Here is a 14,351-nt window from a genome sequence, read left to right on the forward strand (position 1 = left end):
GCCTGCCTCTGCCTCCCGAGTGCTGGGATTAAAGGCGTGCGCCACCACTCCCGACTGTAGCCAACTTCTGATAGCCATTTCAGTGCTCAGTCTGTCTCCTCTGCAAGTTCTTGAACAACCAAGGCTCTGTTTGTTAGCAGTTCCAGGGACCAAATATTAGGTATTGCTGGTGTTCCAAGCTACCTCCACTGCTTTCCCTCCCTCTCTAAACTCAAGAGTAAATGACTTGATTCCATTTTTATTATTTATCTTGAGACAAGGTCGATGTAACCCTGGCTGGCCTGGAATTTGCTATACAGACTAGGGTGGTTCCACACTCAGAGATCTGCCTGCTTCTGCCTCCTGGAGTACTGGAATTCCAGGTTTATGCTCCCACACCTGGCTTTAGTCTTACTTTTTGTCTAACATCTTTTCCATAGTATACGATAAATAAACAGCAAGAAATGTCATTAGCCAAAAATAAATTAAAAAATAAAAGCTCTTCAAAACCTAAATGTGGTAAATGCACATTAAGATGAGATATAATGACAATGAAGGGAAAAAAGCCCCAATCTCATTGGCACAGGGGCAAATTTCCTAAACAGAACACCAATGGCTCAGACTCTAAGATCAACAATTGATAAATGGGACCTCATGAAACTGGAAAGATTCTGTTCAGGCAAAAGACACAGTCAATAGGACAAACTGGCAACCTACACAATGGGAAAAAAAATTGTCACTAATCCCACTGATATCTGAAATATATAAAGAACTCAAGCTAACCACCAAGAAACCAAATAACCCAATTAAAAAATAGGGTACAGAGCTAAACAGAGAATTCACAACAGAAGAATCTCGAATGGCTGAGAAGCACTTAAAGAAATGATCAAAGTTCTTAGTCATCAGGGAAATACAAATCAAAACAACCCTGAGATTCCACCTCACACCAGTCAGAATGGCTAAGATCAAAAACTCAGGTGACAGCAGATGCTGGCGAGAATGTGGAGAAAGAGGAACACTCCTCCATTGCTGGTGGGATTGCAAACTGGTACAACCACTCTGGAAATCAGTTTGGTGGTTCCTCAGAAAATTGGAAATAGATCTACCATATCCAAAAGATGTCCCACCATGCCACAGGAGCACATGTTCCACTATGTTCATAGTGGCCCTATTTGCGATAGCCAGAAGCTGGAAACAACCCAGATGTCCCACAACAGAAGAATGGATACAGAAAATGTGGTTCATTTACACAATGGAATACTACTCAGCTATTAAGAACTAGGACATCATGAGTTTTGCAGGCAAATGGGAACTAGAAAATATCATCCTGAGTGAGGTAACCCAGACCCAAAAGGACATGCATGGTATGTACTCACTAATAAGTGAATATTAGCAAAAAAAGGTATAGACTATCCAGGATATAATCCACAGGACTTAAGGTTAACAAGGCAAGAAGAAGGAGGTTTCAGAGAGAGAGGACACAGAGGCAGAGGAGGACGGAGGATGGGAAGAGGGAAGGTGGAGCAGAAGCTCGTGGCCTGGAGAAACCGCAAGTTCTAAAGGAGTGATGCAGGACCTTAAAAGAGTTCATGGGAAAATGAAGGGTCAGTCCCTGGGCTATGCCTTTGCAGAGTTCCAAAAACATGAGCATGCCCTCAGAGCCCTCTGCCACTTCAACAACAACCCAGAGATCTTTGGGTCCCAAAAGAGACCCATAGTGGAGTTCTCTTTAGAAGACCGAAGGAAACTTAAAGTGAAGGAGCCGAGGATCCAACGCAGCCTGCAGAAAATGGAATCCAAACCTGTAACCAGTAAGCCCCAAAAAGAGCAAAAAGAAGTTGGAAAAGACAAGCAACAGGAAGCAGTTCAGAGTGCCACACAGGATCAGAGTAAGGCGCCTGGAGAGCAGAAAGGGAAAGCCGGCTCCACCTTGTGGACAGGCTTCCAGACCAAGGCTGAAGAGGAGCAGGCGTTGCTGCCTGACGGCAAGAAGAAAGGTCCTGGCACTCCCTTCACACCGAGGCCTCAAAATTAGGCTGTGGGACAAAGGCAAAGTGGAGTCCCTGCCTTCTAGGAAGCCAAAGCCCCAGATAGGCCAGCGGAAGCAAAAGAAGCAGCAGTTAGCGTCTTCTGTGCAGGCGCCTAAAAGAAAGGCTAAGGAGAATAAGGCAGAAGCCCGCTTCAACCGGCTGGTTGAACAATATAAGCAGAAGTTGCTGGGCCCTTCTAAAGGAGCACCCCTCATGAAGAGAGGCAAATGGTTTGACAGCTGATGGCACCTGCAGACTGTACAAAAGCCGTGTCTTTCACTGAGGGAAGCAGATCCCAGATGATACCCACTTTCTTGGGGACTCTAGGTTGTGTACATTCATGGTCCGTTCTCCAGTGCGGTGTTGGTTAGCCACACTGAAAAACACTATGGAGTTTTTATAACTTACCCAATCACAGTGCTGAGTCTGTGTGATTGCAACTTATTTCTAATTTCTTCTCAAATGGAAACTATTGTTAAAAAAAAAAAAGTGTTTGAGAGTACTGAATTGTAAAGATGCATATTTTGTTATGGAGTCTGTAAGTGAGGAACTATGACTTTTTGGATGTGTCTCATTTTTAATACACATAAATATAGTATGAGTTTTTTTCTAAATAAAAAAAGAAGAAGAAGGTTAACAAGCAGAAGGGCCTAAGTGAGGAGGCTTCAATTCCACTTAGAAGGGGAGAAGAAAATAATCATGGGAGGCAGAGGGAGGGAGGGGCTTGGGTGGGAGAGGGGAGGAGGGGGAAAGGGAACCAGGATCAGGTATTGAGGGAAACAAGGGTGAAGTCCCGAGGGCCAGAAGAATGAATGGAAACAGGAAACCTCAGGAGGTAGGATGTGGGGGACCCTCTAGAATGTACCAGAGACCTGGGAGATGAGAGACTCTCAGGACTCAAAGGGAGGGACCTTAGATGGAATACCCAGCAGTGTGGAGAGGGAACTTGGAGAGCCAACTTCTAGTAGGAAGACAGGACATCAAGTGGAGGGATGGGGTGGCCTTCTCACAGTCAAAAACTCTAATCCAGGGTTGCTCCTGGCTAAAAGAACCTCAGGGACAAAAATGGAGAACAGACTGAGGCCCAAATTAGGATCCATCTCAAGAGGAGGCTCCAAGGCCTGACACTACCATTGATGCTATGGTGTGCTTACAAACAGGGACCTATCATGACTGCCCTACGAAGGCCCAACTAACAGCTGAAAGCGTCAGATGCAGATATTTACACCCAACTAATGGACAGAAGATGGTGACCCCTGTGGTTGAATCAGGCAAAAGCTGAAAGAAGCTGAGGAGGAAGCGACCCTGTAGGAGGACCAGCAATCTCAACTAACCTGGACTCCCAAGATTTCTCAGACACTGGGCCACCAACCAGCAGCATACACCACCAGCCAATATGAGGCCCCCAACACATCTACAGCAGAAGACTGCCGGGTCTGGACTCCAAGAAGATACACTTAACCCTCAAGAGACTTGAGGCTCCAGGGAGTGGAAAAAGGAGGTGTGGGATGAAGAACAGTCAGAGGGTGGACTGGGAGGGGGGTTAAAGACTGGAGTGTAAAAGATTAAAGAAAAAAAATGACACTGAAGAATGTATTCTAAGGATAATAGCACATGCCTGTAGCCCCAGCATTTGGCAGGCAAAGGAAGGAAAGCAGAGAGGGAGGGAGGGGCAAAGACTGAATGACTATCAATGTATTCCAATATCAAACAATTTCAATAATGCAAAAACTTACCTAGTAGAAGTAAAAAACAACAAAGACACGTTTTAACGATGTAGAAAAACATACTCTACTTGCCTAGGTTTTAAGATATCCTCTTTTCTTTTTTTTCTAAAGATTAATAAATCTATTTATTAAAATAAATAAAATAAATTTATTTTATGTATGTACACTGTAGCTGTCTTCAGACACACCAGAAGAGGGCAGTGGATCCCATTACAGATGGTTGTGAGCCACCATGTGGTTGCTGGGAATTGAACTCAGGACCTCTGGAAGTGCAATCAGTGCTCTTAACCGCCGAGCCATTTCTCCAGCCCAAGATATCCTCTTTTCAAACCTCTACTTTTGAGACAAGGTCACAACATAACTCAAGACAGCCTTAAACTCAGATCCTGTCGCAGCCTCCCAGGTGTCACCATTACACACCGCACCACACACTCTGCTAGCATTCCAACCTCTACACAGGCTACCGGGGTTTCAGAGATGGCCCTGGTCCACACACAACTCAGGAGCAATCTGAGTTATACATACTTCCTACTCTTTGTTAACTTTTCCTGTAATTCTACAGAACCCTATGAAAGGTCATATTGTTGGACTTAACATATGATAACTACAGCACTAAAACTGTCAGTAGCTTCCCACACGTATCTCAGCCTCTGCGCTTTAGAGCCTACAAGAGTGAGTCCTAAACACACATATATTTCTACTATGTAACCTGAAACATTTCACCTGCTTAGGGAGCCTTCAGAGACAGACACATGCAGGTTATATGTGTGTGCAAGTTTTGGGAGAGGGTAGGCAAAATACAACTTGTAAATATATTGAGAGTCGTGCAGTGCCTGGTGCATTTCACATAGCTGTCCAAACCCACTGATACCCATTTCCATTCTAAAAGTACCGAAAAACAGACACCTAAAACAGATCGAAAATACAGGAACTCCTGATGTCTGTCTGTCCAGCTTTCCCTCCTCCTCGTTGTAGATTACTTTTATATTTATCACGCTGTAGTGTAAACCAATCTATATGTGCATCTACAGAACAGCCTCGGAACACATATTTTCGAACGCTTAGCTCATAAAAGCTGCTCGATAAAATCAGAATACAACCGGGGGTAGTGGCTCATGCCTTTAATTCCAGCAGTCAAGAGTATACACAGCAAATTCCAGGTCAGTAAAGGCTACAAGGAGAGACCCTGTCTCAAAAAATGCATGGAAAAAAACAAAAACAAAACCTGAACGAACCAACGTGACCTAGCCTCCGGTGTCTGACTCTTCTAGTCAAAAGTTACCAACCAAACGCACAATCAGGGGAGTCTGGAGTGGGGTTGCAAGCCTGTAAAACCAACACCGGGAAAGCTGACACAGGCAACAGTGTGGAATATCGGACAGAACAAAACTGGACAAGGCGCCGGCAAGCGCGGCCGCAGCCACTCACCCGTGCCCGGGGCCGTGACGTAAGTGCGCCGCGGGTTCGCCAGCACCGTGCCGTCGCGGACCACGCCCACGCCGATCTTGTTGGCGCTGCCTTCGAACCCCAGCACCGCGGGCATGGTGCCTCACGACTGCGGATCGTGGGGCTGAGTGACGAGCTGAGCTGTAACCGGCACTACCACGAACAACCCAGAACCAAGCGAAGGGGCCTTTCGGGCGCCAGAAGTTACGTCACGAGGTGCCAGGAGGACCAATCATCGCGCTCCGGAACCACGTGGGGGCGGAGCCCTCGAGTCACGTGACCACACCAATCGCCCACGTGGGAAGAGGCAGACTCCATTCTTTGTGCCGTGAGGGTCTCTGGCTTCGTTGGGAGGTCAGGTACCTTGTTGTAGCGCGTTTCGCGACGCTGCTCGCTGAAGGGCCTAACGCGGGCGAGGGGCTGCATTGCTCGTTGCGGGCCAGGCCGGGAGAACCGCAGCCCCGGGTGTGCAAACGCCTATGGGAGGCGCCTCGCTGCCTCTCCTTGTATTTTGATTTCACCGTTTCTTATCTGCAGGCAGCGCAGTAAACACTGCTTCGGTGCTCCAGGAGCCTAAGGGCTTTCGTCACAGCGATGCCAAAGCGGGGAAAGAAAGCGGCGGCCGAGGACGGGGAAGAACCCAAGTCGGGTAAGGTGGTGAAATGAACCCGAGCGTGCCTATCCCCACCCCCACCCCCAGGCAAGTTCAGGACTTTACTAGACCGCCATGAATTGCGGAAAATATGGACCAAGTTAACGTTGCTGGGTTCCGAGATGTTTGTGTAATTAGAACGCCTAATGAGGTTATAGTTAACTCTGGCCTGAGGTTGGAACTGCCAACTCTTACTACTTCACCCATTTTATAGAGCCAGAGACCAAGAAGAGTAAGGGGGCAGCAAAGAAAACCGAGAAGGAGGCCGCGGGAGAGGGCCCTGTCCTGTATGAGGACCCCCCAGATCAGAAAACCTCACCCAGTGGCAAATCTGCCACACTCAAGATATGCTCCTGGAATGTGGATGGGCTTCGAGCCTGGATTAAAAAGAAAGGTTTGGATGTGAGTACAGTTCAGGATCGGGAAGTAGACTTTTCTTGGTTGACTCGTCTTAAGGACCAATCATCTTGTTTCCTTTGAAACGTTATTTTTGCGTCTGTAGCCCCGCCCCCCGCGTGGGTGGAGGGTTCCTAAATGACTATTCTTTAAAAACCCCCTCATTTAATTTTATAAAAAAAACTAGTCTAGACTGTTGGGGGGCTCTGCTCTTGTGTTATTTAGCATATCCTCAATTCCAGTAATTACTTAAGATCCAAGTGGGGAGAGGGCTGGGGGACTGTTCTGCAGTTGACAGCACATTGTTGTGCTTCCGACGGCTCCAGTTAGGTTCCCAGCACCCCAGTCAGGTGACTAATGGATACTCACTCACATACAATGTTTATATTCTGCTGCTCGAATGCCTTCTGTGTATAGCATGTAGCACATAAAATTTAAATTTTCCACATTTTCATTCAGTGGGTAAAGGAAGAAGCACCAGATATCTTGTGCCTCCAAGAGACCAAATGCTCGGAGAACAAACTCCCGGCTGAACTGCAAGAGCTGCCTGGACTCACCCATCAGTACTGGTCAGCTCCGTCAGACAAAGAAGGATACAGTGGTGTGGGCCTACTTTCCCGCCAGTGCCCACTAAAAGTCTCTTATGGCATTGGTGAGATCTTAATGACATTCATGTCTGAATGTTCCTCAGTTAACTCTACTACTTTTTCTTAGATCTTTCTTAAAATTTTTACACTGGTTTTTATTTTTATAGGCGAGGAAGAACATGATCAAGAAGGCCGGGTGATTGTGGCTGAATTTGAGTCCTTTGTCTTGGTAACAGCCTATGTTCCCAATGCAGGCAGGGGTCTGGTAAGACTGGAATACCGACAGCGTTGGGATGGAGCCTTCCGAAAGTTTCTAAAGGACTTGGCTTCCAGAAAGCCTCTTGTGCTATGTGGGGATCTCAATGTGGCTCATGAAGAAATTGACCTTCGTAACCCCAAAGGAAACAAAAAGAATGCTGGCTTTACTCCCCAGGAGCGCCAAGGTTTTGGGGAATTGCTACAGGCTGTACCATTGGCTGACAGCTTCCGGCATCTCTACCCCGACACTGCTTANGCTTACACTTTCTGGACTTACATGATGAATGCCCGCTCTAAGAATGTTGGTTGGCGCCTTGATTACTTTTTGCTTTCCCACTCTCTTTTACCTGCATTGTGTGACAGCAAGATCCGGTCCAAGGCTCTTGGCAGTGACCACTGTCCCATCACCCTTTACCTAGCGCGGTAGCTTCCTGCCTGGGAGATGGCTCTCTCCTCCGCAGAAGTCTGGTGTTAGCCTTCAGGTGTTCGGTTTTGTATGTGCTCCCTCATTTTAAACATTAAACCAAACTTCTGGTTTCCTTTAGACAATCCAAGAGAAATAAAAGGCCCTACTTTCAACTTCACTGTCTTTGTCCCTTTGTGAAACTACATATTCCCTTTTTCATACACAAAAGTTGTTAATGGGAAAGGTTAGAGTCATGACATTATTTATTTACAAGCACAGATGAATCCCTAGCCTCTCCCAACATGGTGACCCTACCTCAGCCCAGTTCAATACTGCAACTGGAAGTAAAGTCAGAAGGAGGAATTCAGGGAAGTACAGGATTAGGGGAACATATCCCATATTAAATAGTTATATATATACACATCAGTTCCTATAGTTCTGTACAGAGCAGTGGCTGACCCCACCCCCACAGGACAAGAAATGTGGGGAGAAGAGACTGGGTATTGAGACCAGAGCCAGCCCCTGGTGAAGTGCAATAGCAGCAGCAAGGTCCTAATGGTGCACAGAGGGAGGGTATGAATACCCCCTCCCATGTCCCTGTCCCACCCCCACCCTGCCCTGGAATGTATTAAGGGACAGGAATGGTTCTCGGGGAGCACATACAGGAAGGGCATGGCTAGAACCATCTTTAGGATCCAGGCTTAGGGGCAATGTTGCCTATTTACCCTAAGCAGCAACCCCTGGAAGAAAGCAGCCAGCCAGCAATGGTCTTACCTACCCTTCCAAACATAAGGAAGGGACTGGTTCCTTCCTACCTCTCCCCAGGGAAAAGGGAGGCAGCTGTTTGGCTTCCTTGTAGAAGTCCAGAGAGCCTTTGTAGTGTTACTGTTGGTACCAGGCAGCGGTCAGGCACAGACTGCATCAAGGGGCTCAGGAGAAGTTCTGGACAGGATGGCTGACCTTCATACAGCCCCAATAAAGGGCCCGACCCAAACATAGAACAGCCAACAAAATGACAAATGCCCAGGCTGCGTAGATCCCTCCATATTGCTGTGCATGCTTCCATGTACCAAACTGACAGATGAGGAAGAAGAAAAAGATGAGGTTACTTTTGGTATCTCCTATTTCAAAGTCCTAGAAACAGTGATGCAATGCAAACTTCTGTCTCCAAACTTCTGTCTCTGTACCCCGATCACTTGTAACACCTTCAGGGATCTTTCCAAGGTCACGTGGTTTAGTGCTTCCTTCCCTTAAGCTGTGAAGTACTCTGCCATCCCAGGCATCTGCCAGCATTTCTCGCACCTACCGACTGACCCGGGATTGCTGATAACTCATTTCTTTCTCCAGAGTGGGGACACTGTTTAGCTTCTTAGTTTATTAGTCAATTTTAACTTTAGTTCACCTCTACCTAAAAGTATACCCGCCGCTACATCCTATCACCAGACTCATTTTAGGTTTTTAATTTTTTAAGGCAAGGGTCTCATGTTGGTACCCTGAGCAGCCTCAAATCCTATAGTCAATGGCCTTGAAATTCTATGCTCCTGCCTCTACCTCCTAGGTACTGGGACCACAGGCTTGCACCGCCATGCTCAGGTCTGCTCAGTTTGTGTGGTGCTGGATGATCGTGTTCATGCAAGCTAGGCCAATACTTTTATCAGCTAAGCCACATTTGCAGTTGGCAACAACCTACTCCCTCGTTTTGTATTATAGATGGGGTCTTGCTATGTAGCCTGGGCTACCTTAGAACTGCCTGTATTCTTTGATTACAGGGACAGAACCCAACACCAGCTCTCTCACCATTCTTTAAGGTATCACCTTCTCAAATCTTAGCCTGTGACGAGGCTGGTAAGAGGTTTGCATTGAGGCTACTCACAGCAAGGCCAGTGGCAGTGACTGCCAAGAGTAAACCAAGCAAGAAGCAGCAAATACATCTCTTCCTAGGATATCTTCGCCCAATAGATGACCTGTGGGGAGCCAATAGAAATTGATATTTGGAATAGCCCTGTTGATTTTATGCCACCCACCACCCAGTCAACCAGTACAATCCCTAACCACTTACACTTTTCTGCAGTGAGGGCATCGTGCCAAGGTTCGGTCTGTGAATTCTGTCCACTATGGAAAAAGAAGAACAGCCATAGAAAGCAGGCTCTCCTCGATGAGAACCCGAAAGCAGGGGGGAGGAGGAAAATCTTTTCAGGATTTACTACTATTCCTAGTACTTGCCTCCTCCAGGGTTTCCCAATATCCCTCCTCACCAGAAACGTGTTCTTGCAATGTCCACAGATGACCCTGACACCCATTGGCTGTGGCTCTGGACTCAGAGGTCCTGGATGCACAGGCCCTAGGTTGATGATTCTTTTGCTATACAGGGGGAAAAGTATGTTTTTAAAATTCTTAGTTCTATTTGGATCTGATGACACACTGCATCCCAGCACTTAGGAGGTGTAGGCAGGATGACTAGACATTCAAGGTGCTACTACACAGGTCTTCCTGCCTCCGCTTCTCAGGTGCTGGGATTGAACACAGGCATGCACCACCTTGCCCAGCTCCAGATTTTTGGTTTTTTGTTGTTTGTTTGTTTTCCTTTTGCTTTACAACTTTCCTTACATATGGCCTTCTCTTCTTAGGTCTCTTACCAGTAGGGCCGAGGGCAGGCAATCCGCTGAGAAGTCACTTTGCAGATAAGGAGACAATTACAGGGGCATCGGACATACTTCTTTCCTGGAGGTGCATTCTTGATGGGCTAGAGAACAATGAATAAAGGAACAATGGGCATTTCATCAGAGAAGCCCATTATCCCAGTCCTCTGCAAGAACATTACTGAGAAAGAAAGAATCAGACATTGGAGATATACAAATGTTGCCAGCAGAGTGTGCCTGTGAGACTGAGGCAGGAAGATTGCAGAGTCTGAAGGGAACCCCTGTCATTGTGAGATCGTCTCAAAAAAGCAGAGAACCCCAAAAATACAAAAATCAAAAGCAACTGCAACAACTGCCAGTGAGAACTACACTTCAGGTCCAGGAAAGATCAAAAAGTGAGAGCTTGGTGAACGTTATTTTTGGTGAGTGGCTTCTAAAGAAATGGCTGCTGCAAGATGCAGGAACTGAAAGTTTCATGAACAGGGTGCTGAACCAGAAAGAGGATCCAGGAAACAAGGCCCATTCTGCAGATAGTTATAACTCACAGTGGCTTCGTTGCAGACACCACATTTGACTACATGCTGATGCATCTTGCCTTCCACGTTGATCGGAGACTGACAGACTCGACAGGTAATCATGGGGGCACTCCCACTATCCGGGCTAGTCAAGGGTGAGTAGGGGGGTGGGTCCTCTCCAGGCAACACGGCTGGATGCCCCTCAGGGAACGGGGGAAATGCTACGAAGAGGAAGCAGATAAACCCAAATCATCATTCGGACACTTCCCACAGATGCTCCACGGACGTGGGGAACCCTCTGAGTAAGCTCGACCCGCTGCTCACAAAAAGCGCTCAGATCAGCTTCCTCAAAACCCGCTTTCGGGCCAGGCTTAGGCAGTGATTGCGGACCGAGGATGCCTCGCCCCGTGACAGGTGCCACGGGGCCACACCTGGCGCGGAAGCAGGCTCCGCCCCCTGACCCGATCCGCCCCTAGGCCTGGGTGCATCTCAGACCTCCGGCTTACCCTGGGGCGGGGCATGTTTACCGGCTCCGTACGGAGGTGCGGAGGGCGTCAGGCCTCCACCGGGCCCGGTCGCGCTCCCGCCCGGGCCCGCTAAGCCGTTGCCACCAGCGCCGCCATCGCCGGCCTCGGAGAGCAGCGGGGAGCGCTCTCCGTCTGCCGCCATGGCGACTCCCGCTCGGTCAGCGACCAGCTCCCGCCGCCGCTGCCGCCGCTGCCACCGCCGCCGCCGCCGTCGCTACCGGGTCCCTGAGGCGCCTGCGCGCCGCGTTCGCCCGCAGCCAGTGCCGCCCCGCTCACGTGACAGGCTGGCCCCGCCCCTCTGCGCTGTCATTCGTGGACCTGAAACAGTTCCCGGTTTGTAAGGGAGCGTCCCTTCTCCATTGGAGAGAGACGTGTCACGTCACTGTCACATGGTCTTCCCGTAGCTGCTGAGTCCGTAAACACTGCACGTGACTTGAAGTTGTGCGAGCGATTGGAAGTGGGGCGGTCGCGCTACCTCCAGCCCAGGTGGGCGGCTGCCCCGCACGCGTCACGTGCCCAGCTTGTCGCGTGAGTCGCTCCCCATTGGGCCCAAGTCTCCCGTGGGACGTAACCCTATTGGCCCAAATTTAGCGCCAGAACGTGAGGGCGGCTGCACTGCCTTCTGGCTGGCAAGGCTGGTATCCTGGGCCGCGGGAACCGCCCTAAGACCTGAACAAGAATAGAAAAGCCACGGGGAGCTTGAGGGCTTAGCACGCTTGTGTGGCTTGGCACAAGGCCCCCGAGTAGTGGTGATGTGGTTGCGTATGCCTGTAAATGCAACACTTGGGGAGATGAGTTAGGAAAGGGAATTCCCGGGTAGCCGAGAGAAACACTGAACAACACAAGGAGAATCAGAATACAAGAGGGCGGGGCACTGGAAAGATGCGTTAGCGGTTAAGGGAACTTTCTGCTCTTTCAAAGGAGTCTAGTTTGAGCCCTAGGGCCGATGCTACCTGTAACTCTACCTCCAGGAGATTGTGCACCCGGCAGCCACACACACGTGGCTTAAGTGCGTGTGCACATACACACATATATAAAATAAAGCCGCCCAAAGTTAAAAAAAAAAAAAAAAGAAGGTCACAGTGTAGGGCTGTAATCCCAGACTATGGAAGATAGAGACAGGAAGGTCAGACATTCGGGTTTGGCTAAGAGTTTGAGACCAGCCTGAGCTATATGAAGACTGTCTAAAAACCTAGTGCCCATGCTGAGTCTGAGGCTGGCTAAAGCAAGAGGATCATGAGTTTGAGTCCGACTTGACTCACAAACGGAAATGAGAGACTGTTCCTGTACGGCGGTTATGGTGATGCTCTCTGGCGAGCTTAATGGTAACCATGCTGGAAGTCCTAGGTTCCCTTTCAGCGCCTAAAAAAGATAATAATAATAATAATAGGGTTTTTTTGTTTTTTTTTTTTTTAATTCTTAAAATGTGTTGTACTACCACTGCTAACATCCACAGTCTTCAGTTTTGAGACAAGGTCCTGGCTTGGAACTTGGTGTTTCTGCCCAAACCTCCTGGATAATTGAGATTACAGGCATTTTGCCTCTAAGCATAACTGTGAAATTATAATTAGTTCTACAAATGTCTCTACGAGGGTTAAGGTTGGAACCAACCTGAAAGCCCCTCTCAAAGCATGTGTGCAAGTGCTGACTACGGAAGCTGCCAAGGGAGAAAAGCAATTAAAACTTCTACAAATCACAATGACCAGCCCAGCAAGATTGGGTTCAATAGTGTGGCACTTCATCTCAAGGGTAACCTGCTGGACTTTAGGCCTGGGATGGTGTGGTTCTGTAAACCTTGGCTGGAGACGTCATGGGCCCTAGGGGAAAACCCACTGCTGCTGCCCTCCTAAAACACTAATATTCTGAACAACATTCTAAATAAATACCTATGCATATATATATATATATATATATATCCACAAGTCTGCCTGCCCCCCCCCTCTCATACACACACACACACACACACTCAAATACACCATTAAAGAAGCAACCTCTCCTCAGAGCAGATGGAGGCCACTACAGTGATTCACAACTGATCTAAATACCTCCATTGCTGAAACGAAAATTATCTTTTATGAGTGTCTCTCTCTACCAATGGAAGGGAAGCGCATCATTTTACTCAATTGATGTAAACTGACCTGTCAGATACATACACAAGTGTTTATGGATTCAGCTAGTGACTCAAACCCAAAGATAGTTTTGTCATATTTGGTAGATGAAAGTCTTTAGACTTTGCTTAATTTTTGTCTTCAGCAAAGAAATTGTAAATGGAGGCTTTTTTGTTTTGGTTTGATTTGGTTTTTGTTTTTTTTAAACAGGGTCTCATCCTTGAACTAGGCTGGTCTTAAATTCTTGGCAAGTCCCACCTCTCCTCAAAGGCCTGAGACACCATGCCTGACTCTAGGTTCTGATAGTTTTAGACACAGTTTTTCCAGATTAGTTTCTACCATCAGACTTGTCTTCAACAACCCCAACACTCCCCAACACATACTTAAAAAATAAGGAGTCTCCAGACACAAAGTTAGAAAGGAGTTACAGCTCTGCAGACAACAGGCCAGTTTGCTGTTGCTCAGTTTTGCTATAGACTCTCAATTAGGTTAGGTTTCGCTATTTGGGCCTTTGTTATATATAGCCCCCCAAATCTATCCTTTTGTGATATGATGCCTCCATCTTCACTAAAGTTGTGTTTTATGATAACTTACATCTGGTTCTAGCTATACAAAAAAAGTTAAAAGTAGAACTGGGGACATATTTTAGTGGTGAAGTACTTGCCTAGCACACATTATGCCCAGGATTTCAATCCTAGTATGCATTCCTGCCACCAAAACAATGTAGGGAGGAAAGAACCCATTTCATACTCTGAAGGGTCAAAGTAGAATAAATGAGTTTATATGTGTGTGTGTGAGAGAGAGAATAAATGGTTTATGTATTTATCTACTGTTCATTCATTTATTCATTTGTCATTTGGCCTCTAGGTGATGTTTTTGTTACAGATCAAATACAGGGATGTAGACTAGAAATCAAATGAAGTAAATGTTAGCCATTAGATTGGATATTTTCTGACAAGTATTGAAGAAGTATAGCAAAATTCGAGGCTTTTAGGCCCAGGCTTGGGAGTGTGGTCTTTGTGGCTTAGTGCTCCAGGTGCTGGTCATAAAACAGATAGCGACATTCCTTCCTCCACCCACC

The 14,351-nt window shown here is 47.4% G+C and overlaps 3 protein-coding genes across 7 annotated transcripts in view; 1 reads left to right on the forward strand and 2 right to left on the reverse strand.

The window, feature by feature from the left end:
* Positions 1-5,721, reverse strand: part of Osgep (O-sialoglycoprotein endopeptidase) — an 11,190-nt gene extending 5,469 nt beyond the window's left edge. The window contains exon 1 of the mRNA XM_021181631.2: positions 5,165-5,721. Coding sequence (XP_021037290.1) covers positions 5,165-5,279 — 115 coding nt within the window. The 5' untranslated portion in view covers positions 5,280-5,721. The remainder of the gene's footprint in view (positions 1-5,164) is intronic.
* On the forward strand, positions 5,452-7,659 carry Apex1 (apurinic/apyrimidinic endodeoxyribonuclease 1). Of its 2 annotated transcripts, none has more exons than XM_021181919.2 (5): positions 5,452-5,536; positions 5,720-5,831; positions 6,049-6,236; positions 6,690-6,882; positions 6,985-7,659. In XM_021181919.2, exons 2-5 carry the CDS (start codon positions 5,777-5,779, stop codon positions 7,500-7,502), a joined length of 954 nt encoding a protein of 317 aa, XP_021037578.1. In that variant the 5' UTR covers positions 5,452-5,536; positions 5,720-5,776; the 3' UTR covers positions 7,503-7,659. The 2 variants fall into 2 exon arrangements, with proteins under 2 accessions (XP_021037578.1, XP_021037579.1); XM_021181920.2 differs by having other exon boundaries at positions 5,460-5,541.
* A 67-nt stretch (positions 7,660-7,726) lies between these two features.
* On the reverse strand, positions 7,727-11,394 carry Pip4p1 (phosphatidylinositol-4,5-bisphosphate 4-phosphatase 1). 4 transcript variants are annotated; one of them, XM_021181674.1, is made up of 7 exons: positions 11,163-11,394; positions 10,666-10,856; positions 10,118-10,224; positions 9,737-9,842; positions 9,541-9,593; positions 9,355-9,445; positions 7,727-8,555 (listed from the first exon to the last, which is right to left on the reverse strand). In XM_021181674.1, exons 1-7 carry the CDS (start codon positions 11,302-11,304, stop codon positions 8,412-8,414), a joined length of 834 nt encoding a protein of 277 aa, XP_021037333.1. In that variant the 5' UTR covers positions 11,305-11,394; the 3' UTR covers positions 7,727-8,411. The 4 variants fall into 4 exon arrangements, with proteins under 4 accessions (XP_021037333.1, XP_021037332.1, XP_021037335.1 ...); XM_021181673.1 differs by having other exon boundaries at positions 11,142-11,389; XM_021181676.1 differs by lacking the exon at positions 9,737-9,842 and having other exon boundaries at positions 11,163-11,387.
* Positions 11,395-14,351: the final 2,957 nt, after the last annotated feature.

The sequence above is a fragment of the Mus caroli genome, chromosome 14, assembly GCF_900094665.2.
Source record: "Mus caroli chromosome 14, CAROLI_EIJ_v1.1, whole genome shotgun sequence".
NCBI classification, from domain to species: domain Eukaryota; kingdom Metazoa; phylum Chordata; class Mammalia; order Rodentia; family Muridae; genus Mus; species Mus caroli.